The following is a 16,419-nucleotide window of genomic DNA, read 5'->3' on the forward strand; positions in this document are numbered from 1 at the left end:
TGTGTCATCAATGAGTTTCTGGGAAACATCAGTGATAATATCAAAATGTATAAAATATGTTAACTTTTAAGTAGTATTGGTTTTACTCAGGTAATGACCGTGTTTATAGTCCTAGCTTTTTAAACAGAAATTCTGTGATAAATGGCGACTTGAGTCACAGGATGATTCACAAGCCCAGTTTAACCTAAAATTAAATAGCATAATGATGGTAGTTTAAGTCAGCTTGGATCAAGCCAAGCAAACGTTTGGAATAAGCGAGTCCTGTTGTCATGTTACTCATCTTGCTCTGGAGGGTGGGGTGCGCGCTCCCCAGAGCTTCCAGCCCGATGGTGCTGGGTGGAAAGCCAGTGTCTGCGCGTCTGCCGACTCCCTACTCCCAGGCCCACCGCACCTGGTTGGCCTCGGAAGACTCCATCCTTTTCAGCACAGGAGTGCAGGGACAAGTCGATCCATTTCAGACTGTTGTCTTACAGGAACCCTCTTCGTAATGTCCCACAATTCATAATCTTATTGCCAATAAATTCCACTGATTGTGGTGTTACCCAGTTTATAGGAAAAACATTTTAAGATTTTAAGATGCAACATTTATTTTTACATTTCTAATATAAATAATACATATTCAACTATATAAAATGTATTCACGCTTAAGCTTAGTAGATCATTATTACTTAGTGGATCATATTATTCTACTTAATAGGTGGTGGGGAGAACAGAATAAAAACGATATTATATTGTTTATAATACCCTCACAATGACAGTTGCCTGTCTTTGATGTTCTCTGGCTCTAGCAATTGTCTAATATAGCAGGGACTCAGAAATTATTTATTAAATAGAACTAAATATTTAGCAAAAATATTTTATTTCTTGGGGCAAACTACAATTCTAGGCCCACATGATTGCATCATTTTTACATTGGACTTATCAGAGGCAGGTGGACAGAGCCCGAGTCCTCGATTCACTGCAGATGTCTAGAGCAGCCGTGCTGGGCCAGGCTGAAGCTCGCAGCCACACAGAATCACCCGGGCCTTCCTCCTGGCGGATGCAGCTCCCTGCACCGCTACCTGTTGTCTCCTGGGGTCTGAGTTGTTAGCAGGAGGCTGGAGCACCCTGGCCCTGAATTCCCAGGCCCTCCAGTATGGGATGCAATTCAAGTTTCTGCTGTGAGACTTGGAGCCCTCGTAGCTCCTGCTGCTGCTTCCATTGACCGGGCGGTGGGTATCGGTGGGTATTGAAGAGAGCACACCCCGTGAGACTTGCAGAAATAATCATTAAATGTGTGCGAGTGGATTCAGTCATGACATCTTCATTTGACATGTCTTTGTTGTTTTTCTTCTTTCCCATCACACTGGGTGGCACATGTCAGCCTGAGACATATCTGTAAAGATGCTCAATGGAAAATACTGTACAGTCTTAGAATTATGTGTATTGATTCAGTCCCTCTGAAATCCCTGAGCTGGCTTCTGTCTCTGCGGCTGCCCTCTGCAGTCAGTAGCTAAATTATGGAGCTGGGATGATGGAGTTTACTTGTCCTGTCCAAGCACACTTTTTAGTATCTGATAACCATGGTTTACCTTCCTGGAATGTCAGCCAGTAATACCTGTGTGTGTGTTCCTAAAGAAGTCTCCCCCCCCCCCAAAGTTTGCCATTCAAACTGAACAAATATGTAAATTACAGGGACATTTTAATCTCCTAAAGTGTATTTCAAAATATTTTCAGTGACTAGGTTTGTTTTTTTAAAAAAGCACTCAGTGGAATCGGTCATATTTATAATTTTCAGTAGAATTGAATAAATATCTCACTACATGTGTTCCTGCATGCCTCTCTGATCTCCTTATCTGTAATTTAATTGCATGCTTCCTAGTAAGTTCATGCTTAAGTCTTCGTGTGGCTTGCATCCCAGAATACTGACAGATATTATTTCTGAACAGATTGTATATCAATATTGTGAAATATCATGTACTTAAAGTAGGGAGCGATGTGAAGTACGCAGAGTTAGGCCTGACCGATTGCGGGATATGAATGCCTGTGCCTGTTTGGGGCTTTGAAATCTTGACCCGTCCGTCCTTGTCACAGACTTTCATCATGTGTGATGCTCCTCTCCCTCCTGTGGGACAAGCATCGGACACCATGGCACAGCAGTTACGCTGCCCCCTAACCTGCTCTGAAATCTGCATCCCATACCAGAGCTGCTTTAGCACCCAGCTGCTTCTCCTCAGGTCCAACTTCCTGCTAGCGCACCCCTGGGGGCAGCCGGTGATGGCTCAGAGATCTCTGGGCCCCTGCCACTCTTGGGCGAGACCCAGATGGAATTCTGGGCTCCTGGCTTTGGCACGGCTCAGTTGTCACTGACCTTTGGGGATTGAATCAGTAGATGCTGAATCATCTCAAGATTTATTTTATGTGTATTTGAAAGGCAGTGTTAGAGAAGGAGAGAGAGATCCTCCATTTGTTGGTTCACTCCCCAAATGGCTGCAGTGACTGGGGTTGTGCCCATTGAAAGCCAAGAGCCACTTGCACATCTCCGCATGGGTGCAGGGACCCAAGGAATTGAGCTGTTCTCTCTGCATTCATAGGCCATAAGCAAGGAACTGGATCTGAAATGCAAGCAAAGGCTTAGGGCGCTATGCCACAGCACCAACCCCTGTCTGCTTTTCTGTCACTCTGCCATTCAAGCAGATGATAATTTTAAAAACTTTAAACTATATGCTAGCATTGCACTTTTTTTTTTTTTTGGAGGAGGAGAGGCTGAAAGTCAAAAGGGAAGGCAGAGTTTCACCAGCTTCATCGGGTCAGTGTGCAGGCAGAAAGGACAATCGTGGCCAGGGTTTCATTCGCTGGTGAGCACATGGTTCTAGAGAACCGTCTAAAGTGTCCTTTTTAAATTCAGATGCACCGATAATACCTGAGAAGCCTGTGAGGTTCACTGGGGCTCACTCACTGACTATCACAATGAAAAAAGGGAGGAAGTATTTGTTGAAAGTAAATGTGTGCAGACTTTAGATGCATTTTCCTTAATGAAGGAGCACTGGGAGGAACATTGCAGGGATGCACAGCAAGTATTTGAATAGGGCCTATTTTTATCTAAAACCGAAAAAATAAGAAATATTTCTATTAGTGTCTGGATAGGTCAATGTTGTCCATACTTTTTCAATTCTGAGTTCTTTGGTGGCTCTGCTTTCAGCCCAGCTTAGTTGCTTTTAACAGTAGAAATCGTCGGTTCTGAAGTGTTCCTTTGTTTTTATTTTTGAAGATCACTTGGGCATAAAAGAGCCTCAAGTCTTTTTGTTTATTGTTGTTGTTGTTTAAGCTGTTTCTTGCCGCAGTGTTGCACTTATGATTGCTAACAAATAGCAGATTAATTTGCTTCTTGACGTATAGTTTGAAAATTGGAGCTTGCTAAATCAAGTATTCGACCGTGCTCGTGTTATTCACCATTCACTTCTTTTAATCATTGAATGTAATGTTACTTAGCGTTAATCTATACTCATAAACTCTGAAAATTTATGGTCGGTTTTGATGAGTAAAACAGGATGTTGTCATGTGTGAACTTGAAAAATGCAAGCTTTCTTAACATTTTTGGTTTAATGGTATGAAGTGTGAGTTCTTGTTTTTTCCAGCTGCCCGCAGACTTCACCAAGCTGCACCTCACGGACAGTCTTCACCCACAGGTAACCCACGTGTCTTCCAGCCACTCAGGATGCAGCATCACCAGCGATTCTGGAAGCAGCAGCCTTTCTGATATCTACCAGGTAAGAAGGGGCCTTCCTGGTTACAATTCCGTTTTCCCCTGTTCCAGGGAGTTTCTCGATTCTCAATGGCACGCATAGTAGGCACGCATGCGTACACGGATCATGACTTACAGGGCACACAGACATGTAGCATGTTGTGTGTTTTCTCTGACAAGTGTCTGCTGTTACCAGTTATCAAAACCGTCAATAAAATGGTTGGAATGAGTAGTTTCTCCTGATTTTAAATCTTACGCATTTGATGGCGGCCATAATGCTGTAGAAGAAAATTGGAAAGTTCTTAGTATGACAAAAGAGAGGGATTAAGACTGAATCATTCGGTTATACTTCTTGTGCTTTTAAAAAGTTACCTGTAGACTTAGCTATCTATTTAAAGAAATTCTTACAGTAATGATGGATGGGAAATCTACTAGAAATATGAAATGAAAAGAAAAAAAAAATGTCCTTTCGATTTCTTCCCAGCAGTGGGATAGCTGGGTCATACAGCCGACCAGCGCTCAGCTGTCTGGACACTCTCCATACTGGCTTCCATGGCCTTGTACATCCCACACTGTCCCCAGCAGAGAAGGGCGCCTTTCTCCCCACATCCATGCCATCCATGGCAGGTGTTGGTAGAGTTCCAAAGGTGGGCCAGTCTCACTGACGGCTAGGGAGCCTGAGCATTTGTTCATGTCTTTTTCATAACCGTTTGAATTTGTTCTTTTGAAAAATCCTTCACCCATTTCTTCACAGTATTGTTGGTTTTGCTTGGATCTGTTGAGAATTTGATAAACACTGATGCCATTTTGAGTGTTAAAGATCTCAGATAGGAGTAGGTCTGGGTAGTTTTACCTGCTCGTGCACACACATACACGTACACCTGTGTCCAGTTTTTGGAAGCTGATTTTTAAAAAACTTTTATACAAACACTTGCCGATATAGAATGGTGAAAAGTTTGAGTAAAAGTTAGGCTGTGATTTATATTCATTGAAACATGACGGCAGAGTCTCCGACCTCAAACTTTGAAATAATTATCCAGATATCACTGCTTTCTTCAAACAGACGGACCTGTGGAAGGCGAATGTATGGTAATAAGAATGTGGCATCTTGTTTCTGGGTTTTCTGAAGAGAGTCTTGGCCTTGGTGCCGCTGCCCTGGGTCAGGGTGAGTGCCTGAGGCTGTTCTGGTTGCTGTGGTGGTTTCCCCAGCCGCCACCAGAGTGGGAAGCCAGGCTGAGGATGAGAGTCCCTGCTTGTCCTGGCGCTGCCGGAACTCGCAACCGCCATCCGGACTCTATATTTGGATATGGATGGAGAGGGGGGCCCTCCAGGACAGCATTTTCATTCATTTAGTTGAGTTTTAAAACTATTCATTTTATTTCATTTCTTCAAAACGTGTTTTTTCTTCTTAAATTCTTCACTGACCAATAGGTCATACAAGAAGCTCTAGATTTTCTTTTTCATTTCTTCAACAGTGCATTATTCATTCGGTAGCATGTTACTTAATTTCGTGGCATGGCAAATTTCTATTCTTCCTGTTGGTTTTATTTTGTGGCTTTTCATTTAAGGGGATGTATAGAAACTGTGTAATGGAGATGATCGTATTTTATGCATCTCTACTTTCAGATCATAGATGGACTCCCAATGAAACTGTTCAATATATCTTGACAATAGGATGCTGGACTCTGCCATTGTGCATACCAGCAATGATGGGCTTATAGCTGAACAAGTATGCTGTTGGAATAGCATAGGGGAAATCAGTTGGGATGGGGGGAGGGAAGTTGGCTAGGGGGCCAAGGGAATTCCCAGAGCCTGTGGAACAGTATCATTAAGTAATAATAATAGTAACTATTATTAATATTAATGAATGTTATCAATATAATAGTAAATTATCATTATGATATAGGAAAAAAGAATTTATATAAAAAGAGAGCTAAGAAAGTATTCATTTTAAACTTGATCATTGGCATGCTACCTATACATTAATACCTGTAAAGGTAATCTCATGAATTGGATCCAGAGTTGTGGTACAGCGAGTGCCTGTGATAGCAGCATCCTGTGTGGGCACTGGTTTGAATCCTGGCTGTTCCACTTCTGATCCAGCTCTCTGCTAACCAGGAAAGCAGTGGAATATGGTCATAGTTCCTGGACGCTAGCATCTACATGGGAAACCTCTGTTAGGTTCCCAGCTCCTGGCTTTGGCCTGGCCCAGCCCAGCCCAGCCCAGCTTGTAGCCATTTAGGGAATGAACTAGCAGATCAAGTGTGTCTGACTCTTCTACCTTTGTAACTCTGCCTTTGGTAGCAAAATGTTATTGAGATGAGAGGAGGAGAAAGGTAGAAGTATGGAGTGGAATGACTGACTGTAGCAGAAGCACCCCTCTGTTTTAATGGATACTCATCCCAGTTGATAGGGCATGAGGAATTTGAAAGTTGAGTTGGTTCCTGTCCTCTGGCCTCTATTTTCTCTCTGAAGAATTGAGTTCATTTGTGGAGATGGAGAGGGCTCATGGGTAGGCAGCTTTAAGAAGAGGGAAATTTCGAAGTAATAGTTACAGAGTAGGAGAGCAAATTGGCCAGAAAAGTGGAGGCTCAATTGAGTTGGTGCCCTCCAATCTCAGTCATTTCCTTCTGCCCTGGTGAGTAATTTTCTCCGTAGTAAGCACAAGGAAAGCAAAGGTTTGACTTCACACAGGATTGAAGTTTTGCCAAATGCGTATAATACGAAGACAGATGAATGCACATGCCAACCGTCTCGTAAGTGCAGACCCTGACATGTGAACCCCTCTGCCTGGGATGTGTTCTCCTCTGCCTTCATTTCCAAGTGCCATGTCCTCGTAGCATTCTTCCCTACTACCCTCTGTGATGGAGTCCTGCACACTGATTGCTTTCTTGGCTGGTCCTTTTCTTCCTGAATTGTCACTGAACAGATACTGCATATTGCGTTTGGCGCACCAGGAGGACAGCTTCACAAAGGCAGGGAACTTGCCTGCCTTATTTACAAAGCCAAATATGGTGCCAGGAAATCGTAAGCATTCAATAAACATGTTCTAAAGAAATCTAACTGAAACAGATTGGGAGAGATAAGCTAGTTATGAAAGGAAATTCAGACAGAAAAATGTGTGTTGGACACAGAAGGTAGTAAAGTTGACAGAAGATGTGACTGGAGTTGGAAGCAAAGGGAAGGCAGGCTGATAGGAGGCTGGCCAAGGGATGGGGAATACCTGTTAGTGACGAGAGTCAGTGCCACTGGGAGCCACAGGAAGGGCCTGGTCGCATCACGACGCCGTCACCGCTGGTTGCGTAGCTGGGCCAGTGTGCCAAAGTAAGTAAGTACAGCAGTTTGAGCAAAGCAGAACTCACGTAAGACTGTGGTGTGTAGGAGAGCAATCCTGATCAGTCACTGACGAGAACAATGGGTTATTAAGTACAAGGAGGCCTGGAAGGGTCACAGGAAAGCAGTCACGTTTGTTACGTTGCCAAAAAATGTGAATGCTATGTACCGTTTTATTGTAATAAGCAAACGGGTGCAGGGTGGAGATGGCCATTACGGCACTAACTGATAAAAAACATTTTCTTTACTAACAGTTCGTCACAACTAAAGATTCTTAATCTTTTGTTTTTGTTTTCTTTTTTGTTTTTTTTTTAACTCAATCTTAAAACAGTAGACTAAGATAAGGAATGTATTTTACAGTGTTCCAAATAAATCGTGTCATTAAAAATTTTTTCAAACATATCATTTAATATAAAAATTATATTCAAGTCCTCTGTGCGTTGGAGTCTGTTTTCCAAAACGGAACCTCATTGGTGGAAGAGGTCGTAGTTGTTTGCCACCTGTGTATATTCCAACCTCTAAGGAACAAATTCTTCAAAAACTAACATTCATTAAAATAGTAACTTGGAGGATTAATTTGATTTAGACCGAACCAGTCCCAACCAGACAATCAAACATTTGTTTCTGTCCTTGCCTTTGTCTTTCAAGCCAACGGAGCAGGGAGCAGACGTTACACAACTTTCAAAGGGAATTCATTTCACTTTGTTGTTGTGAATACAGTTCCTATAAACCGGGCTGGGCCAGGCTGGGGGCTCGAGGAACTCCGTCCAGCTTTCCCACGTGAATGGCAAGGGCCTAACTACTGAAGACGTCACCTCCGCTTCCCAGGACAGGCACCAGCAGGAAGCAGAGGATGAAGCAGGAACTCCAAAGGGAACGTGCCATTCCAACCAGCGTCTCAGGGACTATACATCAAGTGCACAGCCGGAACACAACACATTTTAAATGCGTTAAAGGCTCGAGTGAAGTGCTAATTCTAAATATTAACAATGAATTCTGTGCAATAATGTCAAATCAGACGACGATGGTGCATGCCTACACATTGTTGGGATGGTAGTCACTGGGAGGTGTTGATGATGCAAATGAAGATGCCTTCGGGTAGAGGATACTGTGAAAGTGCGTGAAGCTGCCACTTGGGCTGTCTGCATCTTATTTCAGAGTACCAGCTTGGTCCCCAGCTCCACTTCTGAGAGTCAGTAGATGAGGACTCAACCCTCAGAAGAGGGAGGAGATCTTCATGGAGTCTTCGGCTCCTGACTTGGTTGCGGCCCGGCCCTGGCCCTGGCTGTTGGAACCATTTGGGAAATGAAGCAGTTGACAGGAGACATCTTTGTCTTTGTTATCATGCTTCTAATGAAAAAAGTAAATATTATTGAGCAGAGAAAGGAATTACTGTTCTGTGTTTGAGATAACCCAATAGAAGAGAACATCTTCAAGCGTGATTGTACTAAATAGGAAAGTATGGAAGGATTAGTGCATGTCTTAGCTTGAAACTTAGTTGGCGATGCTGTAGCAGTAGTTACAGTTGGTGAATGGCAGGAAAGAATGTATTATCTGTAGGCATCTGGTCTCCCATACTGTTGGTTGATTTGTAATTTGAGTGTGGTCATTGGAATAGTCTGATTAAGCGTTAATGTCTTGTTTGTGTACTTATCAGATTACCTCTGATTTGTGATTCCCATTTTCATAGAGACTGTATAATGGGTAAAAGTGGTTTGGCTTGCTTGTCATTAACAAAATCACACCTATTCTTCTGCAAAAGGAATTGCTTGTAATGAATAAATTGTCACCCTTGAGCTTTATGTGAGAACGTTCTCTTTGAAAAATGGAATGAAAACAAGTATCTTGTTCCTTTTAATTCTACTTGGTTTCAGATACCGTATGATAGCTCAGATGAAAAATCATAATTACTGATAAAAACCATCAATCCTGACCCAAAGCTATTAAGGAGATAACTTATTCCTGTTTTGTTGAAGTAACTCTTTTATGCCGTATTGTCTGGGATGTAAATAGTCATTGGATTCTCAATACTTCTCATTTAATTGTGGAAAAGAGTGAACATTGTTCTTATGTCTTTGAGTATTCCCCCAGAAGACTGCCTTAGAATCATTAAAAATAAAATTTTGTTTTTGTTTTGCCTTGCATTTTTTTTCCGGGTTAAGGCCACGGAGAGTGAGGCTGGTGATATGGACCTGAGCGGGCTGCCAGAGACGGCCGTGGATTCTGAGGATGACGACGACGAGGAAGACATCGAGAGGGCTTCCGATCCCCTGATGAGCCGGGACATTGTGCGAGACTGCCTGGAGAAGGACCCGATCGACAGGACAGACGATGACATCGGTCAGTAGAGTGACAAAATCCATCCAGGAGTAATCGGAAATACCAAGAGGGAGAGTTGTCTCATGCAGTGCATTGCCAGACTTAGACGGTTTTGAAAAGTCACTGATCTATGAGCTTCTGTACAGCTGTGTGGAAAGCTTTTTCTTTGTGTGTAGTAATGAGGCAGTCAGTATCTCCAAGACTGTGTAAATGAAATTAGGAATATAACTTTGTAGTAAAATCTCCCATATGCTGCTTTTAGTATATGAACCCCCCAAAGGGGAGAAAGCTAGCAGTGATCTTCAAAGCAACATTGCCTCTGTTATTGTGCTAAGCTCATGTTCCTCTAAGTACACAGTAGACCAGACATGGCAGGGAAAGTTGCAACAGAAATGAATTTGATTCTATTGATTATGTAAGGAAGGTGACAGCAGGTGGAAGAGGTTGACCAGCTGTCAGTTTAGCAGCATGCTGCCTGCAAAAGCTGACTGGGACTATACCCACAAGCTTGGACATTTCACTGACTTTATCCACTTTTCCTTGGAGCAACTTTGGCTGTGGTGGAGGACACCGTCCCAGACCTAGCTTTTTTCCTGGCATAAATCCAGAGAGTGAGTGAGGAAAGACATACAGATACTTTGCATCCACTGCTTCACCCCCCAGGTGGCCTCAACAGCCAGGGCTGAGCCAGTGGGAAGCCAGTAACTTCCTCTGAGTCTCCCACATGAGTGCAGGTCCCTAAGTGCTTGAGCCCTCCTCCACTGCTTTCCCAGGCCATAAACAGGGAACTGGATCGGAAGTGGAGCAGCGGGACTAGAACTGGTGCCCATGTGGATGGTAGCACTGAAAGGCAGAATATTAGCTTGTTGATCTCCATCCGTGCCAATTTAAAAAAGAATCCTTTATTGTAGTTTTAAAGAAAGATTGAAATTAGAAGTGTGCTGAATTTAGCATCTTAATCCAGAATCTTTGCTCATGGCTGTTTCTGTTCTTTTAATCAGATGAACACATAGATCTAGAAATTGTCTTTTGGCATCTCTTGAATCTGTTCATTGCAGCAGAGTGGTGAAAGAGGGTCAGTAACACGTGTAACAAGCTTGCCATTCCTGGAAATTTAAGGTTTTCATTCTATGTATGAGAATCCTTCTCTCTCAGAATTTCTGGAAAGCAGGAACTGTACTTTTTGCTACCAATAAATGTAAAATTGTCTCTTTTTCAGGAAATGTGCTTGTCAGTATTATACTTTTCAGGAAATCACATTTGTTCCAATACAGAACTGCTTGGAAGCAATGACAATTCAGATGCTTCCTGTTGTAAAATATACATGTATATACAGTAATACGTCATTAACATTGAAGAGGAGGCCTAACAAGTGATTTACACAAGATCTTGAAAAAAGTTTTATTGTAACCCTCAAAATAACATAGCAGAACTCTATAACTCTTTTGCTATTAAAGTATTTAGTTAAAACCATACATGTTTTATAAGAACTACAAACACCTATGTGATGGTAATTTTTTTTTAGATTGCTTTGTTCCTTTTTCCCTTTCTTCATGCCAGCAAATAATAAAAGGGAGAGATCTTTGTCTACACTTGTGTACACATGAATGTTAAAACAAATGAAGTCACTGATATTTGACCTTCCTTTTGAAGGGTAGAGAGAGACACAGAATTCCCAGCTCTTGGTTCCCACTCCCAGTGTCTGCAGTGGCTGGAGCTGGGTGGGAACTGGGAGCTGTGTAGGTCTTTCATGGAGCTGCCAGGAGCCCAGTTACCTGAGCCGTCCCTGCTGCCCTCTGGGATCTTTGGTAGCAGTAACCCATGGTCAGGAGCTGGGACCCAGCCCCAGGGCTCCAACATGCAGCCGTGCCAACCACCAGGCAGAGCCGCTGCCCTTGAGCATGTGTTCAACCACTGCAAGGAGAAAAAATTCCTTCAGGTTTCCTTAGATTCTTGGCTAATACTTCGTCTCAATACTTTGAAGAGAGGGCCTTTATCCTGGTTCTTTTTGCTCCAGAATTCCTAACTTTATAGGCACTCAGTTGTTGAATAGTTTGTTTGTTTGTTTTATTCAGAGGACTTAATATATTAGGATTACTTATGATAATTCTTTCAAATACTTCCTTTCCTTTCTGCTTCATGTCTTACCCACCTCCAAAAAACTCCAGAATTCTTTTTAAATATTAATTTCATGCCTTTTAAAATATTTGATTCAAGCAAACCAAGATAAACAAATTTTCTGAGTTGGCTTTAGCTTCTGGTGTCCATAAACTGATTTTTTTTTTCTTTTCTTTGTGCCACATGGGCCAAACACTTTAAAGATGAATGTTTTTCATACACCGAATTATTCTTTTCCTAATAAAATGGGATTTTACCCAGTAGTCTGTCATCCTAAAAGAATAGTAGATGATTTTAGTATTTCTTCTATGGATCAGAAAAGGCAGTATTACTGCTTCTGCCCTCTGTAGCTGCTGCATGGTGCCTGTGTTGGGCACATCCCGGTGGTGCGTAGCAGTTTTCACATGTATTTATCAGACTGCTGTGCATTGTTTCATTTGCTAATTTTTATGAATGTGATTCATAGCAGATATCCCTTAGATTATTTCTTAATTAAAGGCAGTTATTCATACTGACTGTTTTATTCATTCACTTGCTTTTAAACAATTAGCACTTGAATGGACTTGCTGATTCGTTGGGCATTCTCAGCGCTTCACTGCATATCAGCTCTCAATGCTGATTAGCTCTCAGCTATATTATAGCTCATGTCAGTTGAAATTTCCATTTGAAGTTTAGGGATTTCTTCAGTGCCATAAAAATTTGAGTTATGGGGCCCGGTGCGATGGTGTAGTGGTTAAGGTCCTCGCCTTGCACGCCCGGGGTCCCATATGGAAGCTGGTTCTAATCCCAACAGCCCTGCTTCCCATCCAGCTCCCTGCCTGTGGCCCGGGAAAGCAGTCGAGGACGACCCAAAGCTTTGGGACCCTGCACCCGCTTGGGAGACCCGGAAGAGGCTCCTGGCTTCGGATTGGCTCAGCTCCAGCCGTTGCGGCCGCTTGGGGAGTGAATCATCGGACGGAAGATCTTCCTTTCTGTCTCTCCTCTCTGCATAACTGCCTTTCCAATAAGAATAAAATAAAATCTTAAAAAAAAAATAAACTATTTTCATCACAAGTGTTTAAAAAAAAATAACACACATGCAAAAATTTGAGTTATGATGAAAGCAGTTGCTTCTGAATCCATAAGGGAATGTTACCATTTCTGAATATTTGCTTTAAATAAAAGTTAGTTTGACAAGGAGTACATTTTACTTGCTTTTCAGAACAACTCTTGGAGTTTATGCACCAGTTGCCTGCTTTTGCCAATATGACCATGTCGGTGCGACGAGAGCTCTGTGCGGTGATGGTGTTCGCCGTGGTGGAAAGAGCAGGGACGATAGTGTTGAATGATGGTGAAGAGGTGAGTAAACACTCCGACCACTGCTGTTCGTGTGACGATCTGAAACAAAAACCCATGTATTTTTTTAAAAAAGTATTTTAGTTTTTAGAAACCAGATATCATTGCTTCTTGGCCTTTTGGCTAAGATTAAGTATAGAAACCAAATATTATAAATCTGAATAAATCAAGGATTTTGATGTGTTGTTTGTCATGGTATTCCAGACTCACTATTTTCCATTACAAAAGCATTTTGCACACTGTTGGCAGATTTTTTTGATGCATTAACTTTGCAGTTGTTGAAACTTAAATGTTCCTGTAGTACTTCTGTTAGGATAAAACGTTATTCTTACCGAGGTAATGATTCTGCTTTACGTCTGTGTGCTTGGTGAGGCAGAACAAGTATTTTTCTTTGTAGAAGAACATGCAAAGTTAGAAGGGCAGACCGACACGTCCTCTGCTTGCTGTGTGAAAGTGTGTAGAGATGTGGCTTTTGTTTTGTGATCTTGGTGAGCAGTTCACTTCCATTTCACTTGCCTTCAGTGGAGGACCAGGGAAGTCCTTCCAATATTTTTGAAAAGTGTGCTTATGATACTATTTCTCCCTTTGTCTTTTTTTTTAACTAGCTGGACTCCTGGTCAGTGATCCTCAATGGTTCTGTGGAAGTGACTTATCCGGATGGAAAAGCAGAAATACTGTGTATGGGCAATAGTTTTGGTGTTTCTCCAACAATGGACAAAGAATACATGAAGGGAGTCATGAGGACGAAGGTGGACGACTGCCAGGTATAAACCAGGGCCCTTGCTGGTTCAGTAAAAAGCATTCGTGTGCAATCGTGGTCAGGTTTCTTGTGTCCTCTTTCTGATTTACAGATAGATTACTTCAAATTTTATCATACTCCTGGAAGGTGTTTAAGAGTTCTGGTTTTATTAATGAATTGGTGTTATCTGATACAGAGAGATGGAAGTATTCTCCCATGTGCCAGCTCATTTTCTGAATGCCTGCAACAACCAGGTTTGGGCCAGATTGCAGCCAGGAGCCTGAATCTCAAGTCAGGGACCCCAAATAAATGCATTGCCTGTTTGGGATAACCCTTCAGGGCATTTCTAGTCAAATGTCAGATTCACCCATAAGACGGGCTCCGGAAGTTTTCATTGTTCTACGGACCATATTGTAAGGAAGTAGCGTTTGTCGAATGCAGTGAGCAGATGTGGTAATAGCTTTACCAAGCTAAAGCAGGGATGATTCCATCCAGGATGATTGAACTCAGGTTAAGCATTTGCTCTTGTCTTCTCACTGCCGTCTGGCTTATTTGTGAAATGAGTGTTAAACTTCTTTAAAATTGTTAAACTTCTTGTTAAACTTCTTTAAAATTGTTAAACTTCTTTAAAATTGCTAAAGAGCATAATTACATGCTTGACCCCAAGTCCTGAAATATTTTGTATTTGGAGTCGAGGAAAAGCAGTCACCTGATTGAAACCTTTGGTATAGAGGATTAACTGTTATGATGCCAGTTACAAATAATGGTTTGACCTGCAAAAAACATGTGGGCTGTTTTGTGACCTTTTTTGAATGGTCACTGTGAAATGGAATGTTGTCATTATAATCCACAAATTTATGCACTGCATGAGCATCTTCGAATTTTTCTGTTTGCCTTAGAACTATTTTTAAATTTCTTTTGAAAGTCTTGCAAGGGTCGGTGTCTGGCACAGGCATAGAGCTGACAACAGGGATACCCACGAGCTCTGTCAAGCCCAGCTTCACTTCTGAAAACTCCTGCCTGCTCATGTGCACACTCCAGCACTCTGGCACCTGGAACCTGCCTCCCATGTGGGAGACCCTGCTAGAGTTCTAGACTCTTGGCCTCTGCCTGGCCCGGCCTTGGCTTGTTGGGAACACTTGGGAGGTGAACCAGATCTCCCTGCCTAGATTTCTTACTCTACTTTTCAGATAAATGAAAGTAAATGTATACTTTAAAAAAAAATAAGAAGTTAAATCTTTAAAATTTTTTTGGAGTCAGTGATTGGTAATAACGTTTTTATGTCTAGCCCCCTAGGACTCCCCTGCCCTTCCCTCATGTTTCCTAACTGAAAGAAGCATGAAAAAGAACCCTTCCAATTTTGTCTTCAGGTTTTTAAAATTTTTTGGCTTTTGGATGTAAATTACATGTGTCTTTAAGATGTAACTTGTTGAGCAAGAATAAAATACATTAAAAGTAGAGGTTCTTGATTAAGGCTCAGCACTGCATTCATCTAGACAGTAAGGGAGACAGGGAGAAATGTATTAAATCGTTAAAGGACTGAGCTACCAGTACTGCCAGGACCTTTGCGGGTGCTTTATGATGAATATGTGACTTCCGTTGCATTCCAGTTTGTCTGCATAGCCCAACAAGATTACTGCCGTATTCTCAACCAAGTAGAAAAGAACATGCAGAAAGTTGAAGAGGAAGGGGAGATTGTTATGGTGAAAGAACACCGGGAACTTGATCGAACCGGAACAAGGAAGGGGCACATTGTCATCAAAGTAAGACAAAGAACCATCCCTGCTCCGCTTGGAAAGCAAGGGTGCAAATGCAACACTGTGTGTGTGTGTGTGTGTGTGTGTGTGTGAGAGAGAGAGAGAGAGAGAGAGAGAGAGAGAGACAGAGAGAGATTCTCAGGCATATTTAAAAGCTTTATTTTTAAGAGGATTTTTTCCCTATCAAAAGTTATCAATTGTAAAAACAAACAAGAAAAAACCCCTTTCTCTTAATGAATTGCACATGACTATTAAGATTGCTGCCCAGTTTGTTGTGCGGTTTTGGAGGCGAGTGTGTGTTTGGGATAACCCTTAAGCTTTCTGTTGGTTGCAGGGCACCTCGGAACGGTTAACCATGCATCTGGTGGAGGAGCACTCGGTCGTAGATCCAACGTTCATCGAAGATTTCCTGTTGACCTATAGGACTTTCCTTTCTAGCCCAATGGAAGTGGGCAAAAAGTTGTTGGAGTGGTTTAATGACCCGAGCCTCAGGGATAAGGTTAGAAATGTTTCCTTTTTGAGTACTAGGTGTAAAATATTGAAAGATAAAATTAGAATCGTTTTCATTCATATTTATGAAATAGGATTATTTTTTAAACCGAATATTTGGTGATTCAAATATTAGTTTGGTTATAGATCTTTAAGTTTATCCCAAGAGGTTTTTCTTTTTTCTTAAAATCTGAATGCAAATGACACTGACTGCTAGATGTTGGAGTTTTAGCTCTGTCGGGATCATGTTTTCACATAGCCAGAGAACTAGAATCTCTGGTAATCTACATTCTTTCATTTGAAAAAGTCAGAATTTCAGCATTTTTATCAGAACAGCCTGAACAGATTGCCGCACAGCACCTGCCTTAGGACCTGGCCACACCTTGCTGGGCGGTTCCATCAAGGCCAGACTAGATAATACACGGTGTGGTTCTCTGGTTCTCTGTCTTCTTTGCCCCCCTCTCTTAAATAGCATGGTCCCGTAGGCAGCTCTTTCTCTGTGTTCTTTTGTGTTAAGGTTAATGCCTTTGCTTTTTTTCTTAATTTGCTTCAAATATGTTTCTAAAAGAAAGCAAAATGTAAATTAAATACCTTCACAGGTTGTT

The 16,419-nt window shown here is 41.9% G+C and overlaps 1 protein-coding gene across 12 annotated transcripts in view; it reads left to right on the plus strand.

Annotated features, from left to right (window-relative positions):
* RAPGEF2 (Rap guanine nucleotide exchange factor 2) overlaps nucleotides 1–16,419 on the plus strand; it is a 157,310-nt gene that overhangs the window by 117,425 nt on the left and 23,466 nt on the right. For all 12 annotated transcript variants that reach the window (XM_040971341.1, XM_040971343.1, XM_040971338.1 and 9 more), the window contains 6 exons: nucleotides 3,618–3,749; nucleotides 9,220–9,397; nucleotides 12,696–12,832; nucleotides 13,435–13,593; nucleotides 15,179–15,331; nucleotides 15,660–15,824. In XM_040971341.1, coding sequence (XP_040827275.1) covers nucleotides 3,618–3,749; nucleotides 9,220–9,397; nucleotides 12,696–12,832; nucleotides 13,435–13,593; nucleotides 15,179–15,331; nucleotides 15,660–15,824 — 924 coding nt within the window. The remainder of the gene's footprint in view (nucleotides 1–3,617; nucleotides 3,750–9,219; nucleotides 9,398–12,695; nucleotides 12,833–13,434; nucleotides 13,594–15,178; nucleotides 15,332–15,659; nucleotides 15,825–16,419) is intronic.

Source organism: Ochotona curzoniae, unplaced genomic scaffold (assembly GCF_017591425.1).
Source record: "Ochotona curzoniae isolate NIBS_2020 unplaced genomic scaffold, NIBS_Ocur_1.0 contig_21, whole genome shotgun sequence".
Classification (NCBI taxonomy): domain Eukaryota; kingdom Metazoa; phylum Chordata; class Mammalia; order Lagomorpha; family Ochotonidae; genus Ochotona; species Ochotona curzoniae.